This window comes from Etheostoma cragini, chromosome 16, assembly GCF_013103735.1.
Source record: "Etheostoma cragini isolate CJK2018 chromosome 16, CSU_Ecrag_1.0, whole genome shotgun sequence".
In the NCBI taxonomy this organism is placed as follows: domain Eukaryota; kingdom Metazoa; phylum Chordata; class Actinopteri; order Perciformes; family Percidae; genus Etheostoma; species Etheostoma cragini.
The window spans coordinates 6,086,498-6,101,020 of record NC_048422.1 but is presented as its reverse complement, the minus strand read 5'-3'; the positions used below and the strand labels follow the sequence as shown (position 1 = coordinate 6,101,020).

Sequence of the window (14,523 nt, the reverse complement as noted above, 5' to 3'; positions counted from 1 at the left end):
CGACAAATACCTTCTCCACATACAACAACCAAAAACCCTGGTTCACAGCAAGACTTAGGCAGTCAGTCGAAAGAGGAGGCCATCAGAAGTGGGGACAGAGTCCTGTATAACCAGGCCATGAACACTCTGACCAACGAGATCAAAGCAGCTAAGAGGAGCTATGCTAAAAAGCTGGAAAACGGCTTTACAAACAACGATCCTCGGTCAGTGTGGAGAGGCCTGCAGACACTCACTAACTACAGGAGACCATCCCCGTACACTGCTGGTCCTCAACAACTGGCTGACGAGCTGAACATCTTTTACTGTGGGTTTGAAAAGACAACAGTCACACCCCTCCCCCACACCAACTAACCAACTCACACTTCAGTCAGTCACCCCCCCCCGACCCCTCATCGGCCTCATCCGGTATGGTGATGAGTCGGGCTACAGACGGGAGGTGGACCGGCTGGCTCTCTGGTGCAGTCAGAACAACCTTGAGCTTAACACGCTCAAGACTGTGGAGATGATCGTGGACTTCAGGAAGAGACCCCTCACTCTTTCCCCCCATCACCATACTCAACAGCCCTGTGTCTGCTGTGGAATCCTTCAGGTTTCTGGGATCCAATATATCCCAGGACCTGAAGTGGGAGTCCAACACAGGCACCATCATCAAAAATGCCCAGAAGAGGATGCACTTCCTGCGCCAGCTCAGGAAGCTCAACCTGCCTAAGGAGCTGCTGATCCACTTCTATACAGCCAACATCCAGTCTGTCCTCTGCACGTCCATCACTGTCTGGTTTGGATCTGCCATCAAAAAGGACAGGAGCAAACTACAACGGACAGTTAGGACTGCAGAAAAGATCAATGGATGCCCACCTGCCCTCCGTTCATGACTTATACTCCTCCAGAGTCAGGAAACGGGCAGGAAACATCACTGCAGACCATTTCACCCCGGACACAACCTGTTCCAGCTTGTCCCCTCTGGTAGGCGCTACAGAGAACTGTACCCCAAAACCAACTGACTCAGGAACAGTTTCTACCCACAAGCCATTCTGATGAACAGCTGACTTCTTACGGTCAGTGTCAGGTTTAGTTCTGGTCAATAACCCAGTAACGCTGTCTCTACAGCACCTGTTCATTGGTTCCACTTATTATTCCACTTATTTAGTATTATTCATCATTCTCATTCTCATGTCTCACTTATTATTTACTATTTATTCATCATTCTCATTCTCATATCTCACTTATTATTTATTATTAACTCATCATTCCCATTCTCACATCTCTCTTATTTGTTATTCATTCATCATTCTCATTTCCTATTTCAGAACTGTCCATAATGTTCATACTGTTGATATTGTAATACAATAACTTAATACTATTTATACCAGTATCCTTGCACTATGCTCCATATTTAAATAATTTTGATTGAACTTTTTGGTCATGCATGCCTCTATATTGTTTTGTTTAGAGTATGCTTATATTATGTGTATATGTATATTTTTGCTTTGGTGGTTTTGTGTGTAATCACAGCTTGAGCAACGTTGCTCCAAAGAAAAATACCTTGTATGTGTCCTCACACCTGGCAAATAAAGCTGATTCTGATTCATACTTTTGTTATTGTCATCTTTGTTAAATGGCTTGTGCTTTGTCATCTCTGATTGACTGGACTGTACTAAAGAAGCAGCTCTGATATGAAATAAGGCAAGCTACGTTTGTTGCTTCAGGAGACAAAAACACAAACTCATGCACCAGATAAAAAAAGGAAAATCACATCGTCCTGCATTTGTATCTTGACAACTGAACTTGGAACAACTGCAGTTTAGGAATAAAAACACGTCTATTTACTTGGTCCCAATGCAACCCTTTCACAACGACTTTTGCCACCATCAACAGTACACAAAACACCCAAATACTGCATCCATCAACAACACCAGACCGCCGGTACAAATCCTCCTCATTCTTCCTGTCCTTATTAACACCACTCACTTCTTTTGCACCATTCACTCACACTTGAAGCCCCTTCTTCCAGTGCACTCTTTGATTTTGAATGTGCTGATTTACAATCCTTTTATCCCTCCCCTCGCAATCAGCAGCCCTTTTGTGGAGTGGGAGGCTGAGAGACAGCTTTGAACGGGGTGTGGAGTCTGTAGCTGCTTGCTGTTCTGATCTTTAAATTGTAACTCCCTGGCTCCTCTGTGATTAGGAAATCATTAGTGCTACAGATAGCCCTGAGCTACTGCAAGGCTTTGTTGACCTGCAAATTACCATGGCAGATAGATATGTGCATCCAGTCGCAGTAATGACTTTTCTCTGAGGTGGCTAACCTTTCAACATTCTAATTGCACTCTGCATAACCAGATCTGCATTTCCAGTATTTTTCAGTGCAGACATGGAAATTTCCATTCAGTCTCATTATAAACTAAACATAAACATTTCTAAATTGAGCCTCATCATTTGCTCATACAGAAAATGTGCTGTATAATTTCCCATAGGTGTTGCTGTTGATTCAGTCTTCATTCCTAAACATAGCAAATGATTCATCCTGAAAAGAAATTGCAGTGAAATGTCAGATCCTCCCAACAGTCACAATGGCCATTCATGTTGCATTCAGCTCTGTGAGAGCCCCAACGAAGACAAAATTAGCAGGAATCTCAGTGGGAGTTCAGCTGTATTGTGAATCCATAAGGAAATCAAATCCCACCTGGAAGGTGGGCGCGTGGTCCCATCTCAGGGAATGAAATAAGGCATTCATAACATAATAAACACAGCCAACAATACCAGGGGAATGTTCGCCAAAATGGAGCTGATTGTGTGTCAACAAGGAAACTGGGTTATAGGGAAACTACGCAGATTTTCAGCCAGCTTTGTTCCATTACAATACGTGTGGCATATGCATTGAACAATGTTTAACTTCCCTACATGTTGCCAGCATCCAGAGCCCCCGCTCATTTGTCAGCAAAAGTCAGACTTTTGCTGGCTCTACGGCTGTTGTACAAACTACAGATTGTACTTGCACATTTTTTTAAATGCACGCCTCCACGGAGAGAGGGGTGGCTCCTCGCTGCTCCAAAAATTAAATTTAATGAAGATTTTCATAGAATGATGCTGTAATTGGAAATACGGCGTATGGAGAAAGAGAACCAGAGAGAGTGTTATGTGTGTTAGGAGATAACATAGGCACAGGCTACTTATTGCTAACTAAAATGCTAGTTAACATTAGTAATTCAATCTAAACAGCTAATGTGAGTCAAAATTGTCTGTGAGCTTCTCCTGTGTTGTTCGGTATTTTTTCTACTATGCAACAGTAGGTCGAGTGGTTATGATGCAATTGTTAGCCTATTTTTACAAAAACGTCTGCTACGGATCCATAACGTGAAAAACAGGGTAATGGAGCCTTTTATACATTGTTTTGTTTCTGTAGAAATAAACAATGGACAAATAGAGTGTTTAAATGCTTCAGATGTAAAGTTATTCACTGTCAAAGTAATGCCAAAATAAATGGGAGTCAATGGAATGCTAACGGCAGGTGATAGCTTGTAAGCCTAAGATTCTCCCTAAGAGGTACGCTTTCCGGATGCTCGCTTACCCCCTTGGAAGAGGCTATCAAAGCCGAGAGTCAAACGCAGCCAACCAGTGAGGAAAGCTGCGGTGCGGCTGATGTGCAACGACGGAAACAGAAGCAAAGTCACTGTGCTGCAGCAAATTTTACAGAGGCTGAAAAGAAGCTGGAAAAAGTAAGTACCAGAAGCGCAATAGCAACAGCGTTTTGTTACAAACACAGCAACATTACAGTTGAAGTGGCCTTGGAAGGCAATCAGCCCAGTGCATTATGGTTGTTGTAGGTTTTAGTTCCTTTTGAATACGACACCTCCTTTTCTTTTTTCTCTGGTTATGTAGCACCAATTTAAAAATTAAACTGTTCTTTTCTACTGCATAGACAAACCAGTTTTATGAAATGACCATATTACCAGCAGTGAAATATTTCTTTGAGTAGAAGTCAACCTAGGGAGGGTATTAAACAGAATTTTGCTTTCTTCCATACTCACCTGTATTGTGACAATTCGTGGCAGCGGCTGGCGAGTGTTGGCTCCACCTTCAATGGCAATACCCAGAGTGCTGGCACTCTTTGCAACCCTCACTAGTGTAGAGGTGGGCTCCAACAGCCCTGGCTGAAGTAAGGGGGAGAGAGGAGCACAAGTTATCGTATCAGAAAAACATTAGTTATGCATATTTATAAAGTTGAATATATTTGTAACATAACACAACCTCCATATGTCTGCTTCCTATTTGGGACACTATTCATACATACATTTTTCTGCCTTTGTTTATCACAGGAAGAGCTTTGTTTTCTCTGAGCTCACACTCATAGATTAACACATTCATTAAGACCACGACTCTATTACTATGTACATATTCAATGGTGACATATCCATGAATGAGCAATCTTGTTTAACAGCTTCACGAGTCAAAGGAAAAAAGAAATAATCACTTTTTTAACAAAGCATTAGGGCTGCACAATTAATCGAATTTTAATCGCGATCACGATTTTGACTTCCCACGATCAAATTTGCGTGATCGAGCGATATTTTTTTTTAAAGCGTCATTTCATAGAACGATCCGGGTTTTTTGCAAAGCCAATCTACCGCTCCGTAAACCCCTGACTGCTCATGTGCTAGTCAGAGTAGTCCACTGCACCCCGTGCATTTTGGTTTCAAGATGTAGACAGTCCCAGAGGACGGAGTAGCGTGAGGAAAACTAAACAGATAGCAGTCGGTAATACGTCGGTCTTGAGATTTACCAGTTTACAAGTAAACGCAACATTTTGTTCCGTGTGTTTTTCAGACAACAGCAGTGTCGGTGCTAGTAACGTATGTTAGCTGTTAGCTCCTCTAGGACGCACTGGTGCTTATGTCCTCGCTGCTGCAATGCTGTTTATATGGATATGATTTAATTTTGCGTTATATGACCCATTTTGTCTGTAAACCGGTGCCTGTGTTGGATCTTTCTACGCTCTCTCGTCTTACTGTCCGCGCCCCGCCACACAGCGGCCGCCGGTCCACACTTCTGACGTTTGTCTACAGTTTTAATTGTTATTAACACAGCTGTATTTGTTAAGCATGAGAAGCAAACCTGTATTTGTACCAGTGTTTCCGCTGGTAACTCTGCTATCGCGGCCGCTACGACGAAGAACACAGAAGAAGTTATTGAATGCAACTAACTTCAGTTGGTAGAGTAATAGCGTGAGACTGAGCTGCTGGACCTGGGCAACATATGTGACCCATGGCTAGAATATTATAGTTAATAAAAATGCAGTGCAGTGACGATACAGACGTTTCATACACACGACGTGTTTACCTGCCATTCGACCCGCTGGACCCGTTCATAACGAGTCAGCCGTCTCTCTGTGAGTACGTCCATCACACTCCCTCTCGCAGTTATAAATAGTGTGTGATAATAACATTTGTGGACTGACTAATATCAACAAATAATCGTGAGAATAATCGCGATCAAAATTTTGATAAAATTAATCGTGATTATCATTTTGGCCATAGTCGTGCAGCCCTACAAGGCATGTATGTAATTGTTTTCTACAATTTAGACACTTCTCATAAAGCTTCTCTAGCACTGGTTTCCATGACATATGGGACATCTTTTTCCCTGAGGAGTTTCTTTTCTCTTTATGTTATTCTGAAACATGTTCCCGGGATTGTAGGTCCATATTGTAAGGTAAATATTAATGGTTGCCAAGTGGTTAAGATACATACCATAGAACAGTCCTTGTTTACTTCTGACTGGGAAGACAGGGGGACCCTTTTATTGCATGTCATACCCCCCTCCCTCTGAGCCCAGGGTTTTCTGTCAGTAACAAATAAAGGCAAAATGGCCCCCTTTTTTGGGTAACTAGGGGGCAGAAATATTCATAAACTGAGCTGAGTTGACGGACACAGACACACAGATTAACAACCTGTAGAGTTGCTATTGCCAACATGTTAGCAAACAGTTTGCTTATTTACACACCTAGCAGACCCACACTAAAAAACATTGTTCCCATACAGGTAAACTGCATTCTCAATTTAGTTTTGAGAGAAACATGATTTCTGCTGGATTACGATTGCTTCCACACGTTCTTGTACCAGCAACAGGCGCTCGTTGATACAGTCCCAGTTTTAATCATTGTGGTTAAAAACCACGTTGACTTTTGGATTCACACAGGACACAGAGCAGTCTCCTGGGTGTCCTGTGTTTGTTTGACCCATCAATCAATGCCTACCTCATCTATACGCTGACTTTGATTAGATACATCATAATACATAATACATCATAATAATCATCATCATCATGTATCATCATGTATCATAATCATAATACATAATACATCAAAAACAAATGTTATCCGGAAGAAATTTTGTTTCCATCGAAACATAATTGAGAATTCACTTTAGTTATATGGGAATATAATGTTTATGGTACAGGGCTGAGAAGAAAAAAACATCAGCTTTTTTTTTTTTAGAGACGTGTGACTGTTGCTGATTATTTTATTAGCATTTAATAACACATCCCTAAAATACTGTAGGCCTCGTAAAGCCTCTTGTGCACTTTAACTGTTGAATGCTAACAAAATGCCCTTTGTTAAAATAAGTTTTTGTAATTTTAATTTCCAGCACAATAGTAGACCACTTATCTTTGAATATGGACAGAAAATCTCAGAAACAATATTTTTTAGCTTTTCAAAAAAGGCCAACAAATAAAAAACCCTTTTTGAAAAACACACTCAGCTCAAAAAGCCAGTAGAACAGAGGCGAGCAAGAGGAGAGGGCTGAACTTTCTTTATATATCACACAACAATTTAGTTTGCTCACCTTCACTTCAGCTTTCTCTATATTTCAACATATGTTGCTGGCAATATATTTTCTGCAGTGACTGGATCACATTTACACACTTCTCACCGCTGCCCCCAATTCTGTCCTAGTTAACCAGCTGTGCTTTGACTGACATAAGGATAAGACAATAACAAGGCCTAAACAAGTATCTTCTTTAAGTTAATTCAAGTGTTTTTTATGAGCAGACTGTTTTTCTTTGCAGCACACTCATGAGCAAACAGAAGGTAAATGCCAGGCTCCTTTGCAATAAAATGCAGCTTTGTGTGATACAAAGTTGATTCAGCCTTCATATTTTCTGCATAATTATTCTAATCTAAAAACAGGCAGGCTTAATCAAACAGCCCTCTCATCATAAAGAATTGGACTACTCCCATCCTTACTTGTTATTTCTCCCATCAATCAATAAGAAACAGAGAGTTTGTTAATGCTACACTGCAGTGAGCAATGGAAGACATGATGGATCATGTGAATGAATGATATGTATGAGAACTAAACAAATGAGGGAAACAAAGGAAACAGTCTGTGTGAGCAAACAAAGGAAGGAGAGAAGAGATCACGGTTAGGTTGGAGAACAGATTCGGGAGGATTAGCAATAAAGCACAACCATTAATCAACTCTTGTTTGTTTTTCAGCTGACACACACGTTTGTACTTCTATACTTGTGAGGATTCAAAGTGACATAATTGATACACTTCTCCATAGCTACGTTTCCTAAAACTACTAACCTTAAAACCGAGTGACTCAACAAAACCTCAACAAATGAATAAAATGTATTTCTTAGTTTTGTTAATACAATTTTAAAATGCACATGAGAACACATTCAGACTTACACATACCCTCCACCCTTGGCAACATCCGAGGGTATTCAACTTAAGATATGTTAAAATTAATTTCCAAAATGCCCTCACTTTCTTAAATTATCCTTACTTTCCGAAAATGTCATTAATTTCCAAAAAGGTCTTCAATTTCTAAAACTACTGTCACTTTCAAACGTTCTCACTTAACAAAAATGTCCCCACTTCCTTGAAATGTCCTTACTTTCTGAAATGTCCTCATTTAAAACATGTTCTCTTATTTCCAAAATGATCTAACTTTTCAAATGTGTTGTTGCTCTCCAGAAATGTCCTCACCTTTTACACTTCTAAAGATGTCATTTTAGCATAAGCTGGTCCACCCACCCACACCCACACCCACACACACACACACCCACCCACACACACTTAATTGAATCCATTTGCCATTCCTCCAGTTTAACAATTATTCCACTCATCCATCCATGTTTGGCTCACTGCTGTTCTGAATCACCCCCTCACCGGTTTGGAGGGGTTGTCCCCCCCGCCCCCTTGAGTGTCTCGGGGGTGCCGTGTGCGTGAGGAATGTGGGCTTCTGTCTTTGCCGATGTGTCCTGACTCAGCTATGTCCACCCCGCTGTCCTCACTGAGGGTCTGGCCGCTGTCTGACAGCTGAGACAGAGCGCCACCTGAGGGTAAACAGGCAGACATGACACCATGATGGGAATCTTAACACACCACCCTCTGTTGGGCCATTAGAGCTTATTGTATGAAAACAATGCAACACTTATTTCTATTGGTTTTACTCTGTTGCTTCAAGAGCTTTCTACAGTTAAGTGTTGTATTGAAACAAATTGATGGATCTATGTTGTCACATTAAATTAAACTGCACTGCAACGCCCCCCACCCACAAAATAACCAGCAACCAGATTTTGAGATTGGTTTTGAAAAAGATCAGATTTCAAGATGTAATACAAGATGAAAAGCTTATTAAGATTAGTGATGTTTTGCATGCAGTATAGCAATCTTACGCAGTGTTCTGGGTAATTGCTCACTTTAGCATTTAAGCTCAAGTAAACACATATTTGGAGAGATTATACACCCTGTATGTGAAGGATATTTATACACATCTCCATAACTGAAACTGCTTATTTGCTCATTTAATTACAGCAAAGCACGATAACAAAGCCTCTGAATCTGCCCAGAATGAATCCCAACTGCAGTATCTCATCTGACCTTGGTTTTAAAGTCATTACAAATAGATGGTGAGGTGTGAAACACTGCATGGTGTGCTTCAAAGCTCCTATATACAAATACAAAGTCAATAAACATATGCCTTATCATCGTAGTTGTTTGGCTATCACTGTTAAAATACACTAAACTGGTGATAGAGGAGAACCTGAAAAGATTTACGCAGGTAAAATGTGTAGACTCTTTAAAAAAAACATTTAATTCATATGTGAGATCTTTGACATCCTAATTCTCATGCACAAACTCCTACAGTAATTCAAGCAACCAAATTATAAAATGATGGGGCCTAAACCTTTTAATTGTCCGCATGTTAGCGGTGCTGTCCATCTGCAGAAACACTTTGATTATTATCAATTGTGTACTTTATTTATAAAGTAAAAAGCCCAAATGTCAATGCTTTACATTGTTGTTAATATTGGAACCTCTTTGATTTTACTGTACGTCAGACAAAAGGAGCAGTTTGAAGTCGTCAATCTGAGCTCTGGTATATTGTGAGTGAGATGTTGTTATTATTATTATTTTCTGTCATTTACTCAATGAAAAAATATTTTATAGATTAATAAATAATTATTGAATACATTATTGGTTGCAGCCATACATATGCATGTTATTAAATTGAGGGCAAACACACAAGAGAAACTCGACCCGTGGTACATTTTACTTCTGGAGCTCTACGTTCCTCACCTCGAGCTTGGGGCAGCGGGCGCACCTCGTTGAATTCAGGCTCTGCGTTGGGCCTGTGAACCTCCACCGTAACAAACCGCTGTTCAGAGCCAGGAGAGGAGGGGGAGGCTTTGGACATAGACACCAGTTTAAGAGGAAGAGAAGGGGGCGGATTAGGAGCAGGGAGTGGAGGTGGAGGTGGAGGTGAAGGGGACGGGGCAGCAGGTTTGGTGCCTCTGCTTGGAGACTGGACCCTGGGGAAAGGGCCGATGTTGTGCTGTGTTACCATAGACAAGTGAGCAGCAGCTATTTGTTCGTTCTTAGAAGGTACCGAGGGACCTCGCTTTCTGACAACCGCGTAGTCCCGAGACGGTTCCCTGGGACGTTCTCGTTTGTGGTGTAGTGAGGGCGAGGCGGGTACGTGTCCTGGCTCTTTGCTGTGGTTTTGGGAGGCCGGGGCTGTGAAGTACAAGCCTGAGTGGGAGGATTCGGACGAGGGGCATTTGTTGAGCTGATCTCGTCTAGTTGGGTGCCTGTGCACCCCCGGTGGGGGCGGAGGCTTGAAGGAGGGGGGAGATTCAGCTGTGGTGGACTGTACATCGTCCTGAAGTGAGAGGATATATTCATCATTGATTAAGCGTATAACAATTTACCATACCACAATAAAACACAATACAAAATGTGACCATACCGTATGCATTATGGAGCTGAAATATTTAATGCACTAAATCAGATCTCTGACTGAATCTGATTGAAAAATCATGAATGAAATGCCAGAGGGCACAATACCATTTTATCCAATAACACCGTCAACTGACGTTTCAACAACTGAGAAAAAATATTCACAAGCTTAATATGCTAAAGAAATGCATTACAAATGTAAATAGTTTAATAAGGATTTCTTGCAAAAAATCAATAGGTTTTGAGAATGTTACTCCAATTTCAGAAATTTACTCTGAGGACATTGAGGTCTTACTTACTCTTTATTATACTAAAGATCTGCTGGGTGGCTTCACAATAATTCAATGTAGGCAAACAGTTTTATTTGTGGTATTCCCAGAATTGAAAAATTACCTTCTAAATTTCCAATGCTTGTTAGCACCAAAAACAAAATGTCAATAGAAGTAAATAACAAATATGTTTTTGGTATTTTGAGCTAAACATCCAAAGAGGAATAAAGAAGTCCCAACGAATGTATTACTACCAACTTTGAACCCTATGTATCTGAATGACTTTATAGTTACACCCCTAACTTGTAATATGCAGTATAAGTACAATCAAAAATAAGGTTAAAACCAAGGGCTTGTATTCTTTCTTTATGATTTTATCTAATGTTCACTCACACAACTGTATTAGACACCTGTTTAAACACTCTACCAGATTTAGTGACAATAACAGCCGTTTATAGCATCCAAACCAGGTCCAACATGTCGCTGCTTGCCGTGTGATTCCGTCCGGGATCCTGTGTTTCAATGTAAGAGTGCTCAAATACAAACTGAACAGTGGGATGGACACTGAGACATGAGTGGCTCACCAGCGCATGGAAAGAGACATAACATGAGTGTAAAAGAAAGTTTACAAAAGGAAAGTAAGGTATGATTTGAGTGGCAGGTAGCCTTGGATGACTGCAGACTAAAAGCTTTCTCCTTGACCTCCTCGTCTCCTGCTGTTCAGGATGAATAGATGAGACCTCTTGATGTGTTGTTGCGTTGGAAACTTCTTTTTCCCCACCTGAACCTTAAACTCTTTTTTTCTTGCAGAGACAGAGCGGTAGAAGGACAACTGCACGTCAGGTGGCCTAGTGTTGAGTTTGTACCTTACACTTTTAACAAAGACAAGATGAAGAAAGGCTACCCAGACACTTACTCTCCCAAAGCTCAACTTGTCTTTCTTTTACTCTCATTTGGTGCAAAAGCTTGTTCCACTCCACCTCAGTCTACAATACAAAGCCTGCTGTTCAGCAACATCTCAAGTGCCTCCATCACCCTTTTTTTCTTTTCTTTTCTTTTACTATTTTCTTCCCACCCCTCCTTACTTCTTCCCCATGTCACATCCATCTTTATCAGGTCAAAGCAGGGACTTTGCCTGCCTGTCGGGCTCACCAGAGAGATGTCGGTCAGCAGCGTGTTTAGACTCTCTGGAGGATCCTCCTTATTACTCTCCACCACGCTGTTGTTCTAAGAGACGCAGGAAAGAAATGGAGGAAGAGGGGACGTCAGGTGCAGAGGTGAAAGAGATAGAAGGAAGGGTGATGAAAGAGAGCAAAGACAGAAAAACAGAGAGGGAGGGGGGAAGAAGAGAGTGATTAAACAAAGTGACAGAGAGAAAGCTTGTGATCAATGTTAAACACAGATGTGCCTTGGTCCAGAAACAAGCAGGTCTACTAGAGAAAAGGAAAGACGTCAACATCTGCTCACATTTGCATGTCAATTTTAATGTTTATAAGTAAGGGAAGCTAATAAGAAACAAAAACATGGCTATCATGTTTTCTAGCAAAGCAAAACACACATGCTGGTAAATCGATAGAGAGCCGTCAGCTTTCAAAGCAGGATTGGGCAGCTGAATCCCACCGGCGTGGCAGAGAGGAGGAAATTTGCGGCAGATCTGTGAGGGATTTTAGAGCGGAGGAGCTGAGTTCAGGGAAACATTGCCCTTCATTTAAGTCTGCCACTAAACCAAAACAAAAGCCCCATTAATTCAGCTTAATTACCCCTCGTTGCTGCACAGGGAGCACTTACAATTTACTGACAATTTATTTATCACAATTGACTTTCTACATGGCGAGACGTTGCTCTCCACTGTAAGCAGTCAGAGCATGCTGTGTATGTGTGATTGTGTCTTCTACAGTGTGTGTGTGTGTGTCTCAGTCTACCCAGGAATCATATCAGGCCATCCTGCAGAACATGATTTACACCCAATGCCAACATTCAGTGCACATGCAGAAAGTAGTGTGAAGTTTATTTGTTATGGTGAAAAATGGCGGAATGGAGGTGGTGGGTAACATGTTTGACTGCTGGGATCAGAATAAGATCTGCTGGCAACTAAAATCTACCCTGCATAGTTTGTTATTGTGGAAAACAACTGATCCTGTGTCTGTGACTTGGCATGACGAAAAGACATGGCTGTCACAGTTTTTGGCCCTTCATAGTGTCTACCACATGCTCCGTGACACCTCGGATGCAACGGCTGTTGACAATCTTGATCCTGGAGGTTGGTTCCTGCCTGCCCCTGATATCCCTGTTGACAGACTGCAAGCTATAATTAGTTCTACGTGTCGTCTGACATGTCTCTCAGCAGGAATGAAAGGCAATGCCTGATGATTTCTACGCTGACTTAGTGACCATTATTAGACAAATGGGATACAATCCAGACTAAACAGCAGCTCTGATTTATGTTATTTGAGAAATAGCAAATGACTCAAGAGGATCTTGACAGAATCACAGATGTTAAACTGCATCAACAGTGGAAGCAATTCCATTTCCTCCAGTCATCCTGGTGTATGTGTATATTTTTTAACTTGTGTTTCTTGATGTTGAATTGTGAATCACTTTGTGCTGCATTTAGAGCTTGAACGAGTTTATTCATTCATTCATTTATACTGATCTGCCCACAGATACATTATTGTGGAAGGTGTTTTGTGGCATCTGGCATTCTTGCAGTGTTTTGACTGGGCAAGGTCGTGGTCATACCTAAATTAGGACTGTGTTGGCATGGCTATAGGTATCCGTGAGAAGTTGAAATAGTGATAGAGTAATATTGTAGATCAATGAGTGTGAAGGCTTCTGAGATGCCAAAAGGCCGCACAGTAGTCTTGATGCGGTAATCTGTTACTCGGTGGTTGGGCATACATTGCCATTTTGCTTTTTTCTTTAAATAAAAATAAAAACCATTTAGTTCAGTATTGTGTATCAGTGCCATGTTCATATAAAACCTCTTATTTTTAATACTAAAGGTGCTTTCACATCGCCTACAGTCATTTCAATGAGGGAAAGGCAGAAGAGGGGCAGCAGCTTTGATCACAACGGTAAGAGTATGAAGGTAAGGTCTGGCTATACCAAACATACAATCCAGGATAGGACAAGGAACATTCTGGGTTGTTTACATATCTTTAAACCAATCATATTTGTCTTGGGCGCTTAGTTCTGCACACAGCAAGTCTTGCTCTGCAAAATAATCTCGGGAAGGAACTTGTTTTGGTGGAACTTGCAAAAGGAAACGGCACATAAAATATTACATGAATTTAACTGCTCACATATTACAGTAAGATGAACTATTTAAATTAGCTAGATATATGAATATTTGCTCCTCCTGTATTACTGTTTTGTCAACAGCAATTCCTCCAGTCTGTCCAGAAACATCCCAGTTAGATTGGATATGCCATACCCATATTTTTTTGTAAATCTTTACAACCATTCCCTGAAATAAGAAAGCAGGCCTGCCTTGTTGCAAGATCCAAATTTTCTTCAAAAGTTGCCATTTTCAGCATGTAGCTTGCTAGCTGGAAGGTTAATGTTTCCCGAAGTGAAGGGATTTTGAGGATGGCAATACACAAGGAAAAGAAGGTTAGGAACAAAGCCTGACATTCAGTCAGGCTTTATTCTTAACTGTTCTTCCATTGATCCAGACGTGCTCACCGTGGCATCCCCACTGCACAGGCAGTATGTGGCATATATAATGGCAGGTTATTCTACCAGGAATGTATTGTTCTGATTGGGTATGTTTGAAAGTAGCCTGAACACAGAAGCCTTTTTGTTTTCATAACTCGTCTCAGACACAGAGTTAACGTTGGCTCTGGCTTTTTTAGGCTTTTTGAAAGTATTTAGTTGCCTAAACTTAATCATATCTCATTATATACTGATATTTATATATTGAGATATGATTAAATTTAGGATCATAATTTACATAATTTACATATCCATGTCCTACACTTACGGAACCATTGTATCCTGCACTTA

At 41.0% G+C, this 14,523-nt stretch overlaps 1 protein-coding gene across 3 annotated transcripts in view; it reads right to left on the bottom strand.

Moving 5' to 3' along the window:
* The window catches only part of whrna (whirlin a), a 185,876-nt gene that overhangs the window by 9,381 nt on the left and 161,972 nt on the right, over positions 1–14,523 (bottom strand). For all 3 annotated transcript variants that reach the window (XM_034896884.1, XM_034896886.1, XM_034896885.1), the window contains 4 exons: positions 11,671–11,745; positions 9,590–10,172; positions 8,177–8,343; positions 4,029–4,151 (listed from right to left, as the gene is read on the bottom strand). In XM_034896884.1, coding sequence (XP_034752775.1) covers positions 4,029–4,151; positions 8,177–8,343; positions 9,590–10,172; positions 11,671–11,745 — 948 coding nt within the window. The remainder of the gene's footprint in view (positions 1–4,028; positions 4,152–8,176; positions 8,344–9,589; positions 10,173–11,670; positions 11,746–14,523) is intronic.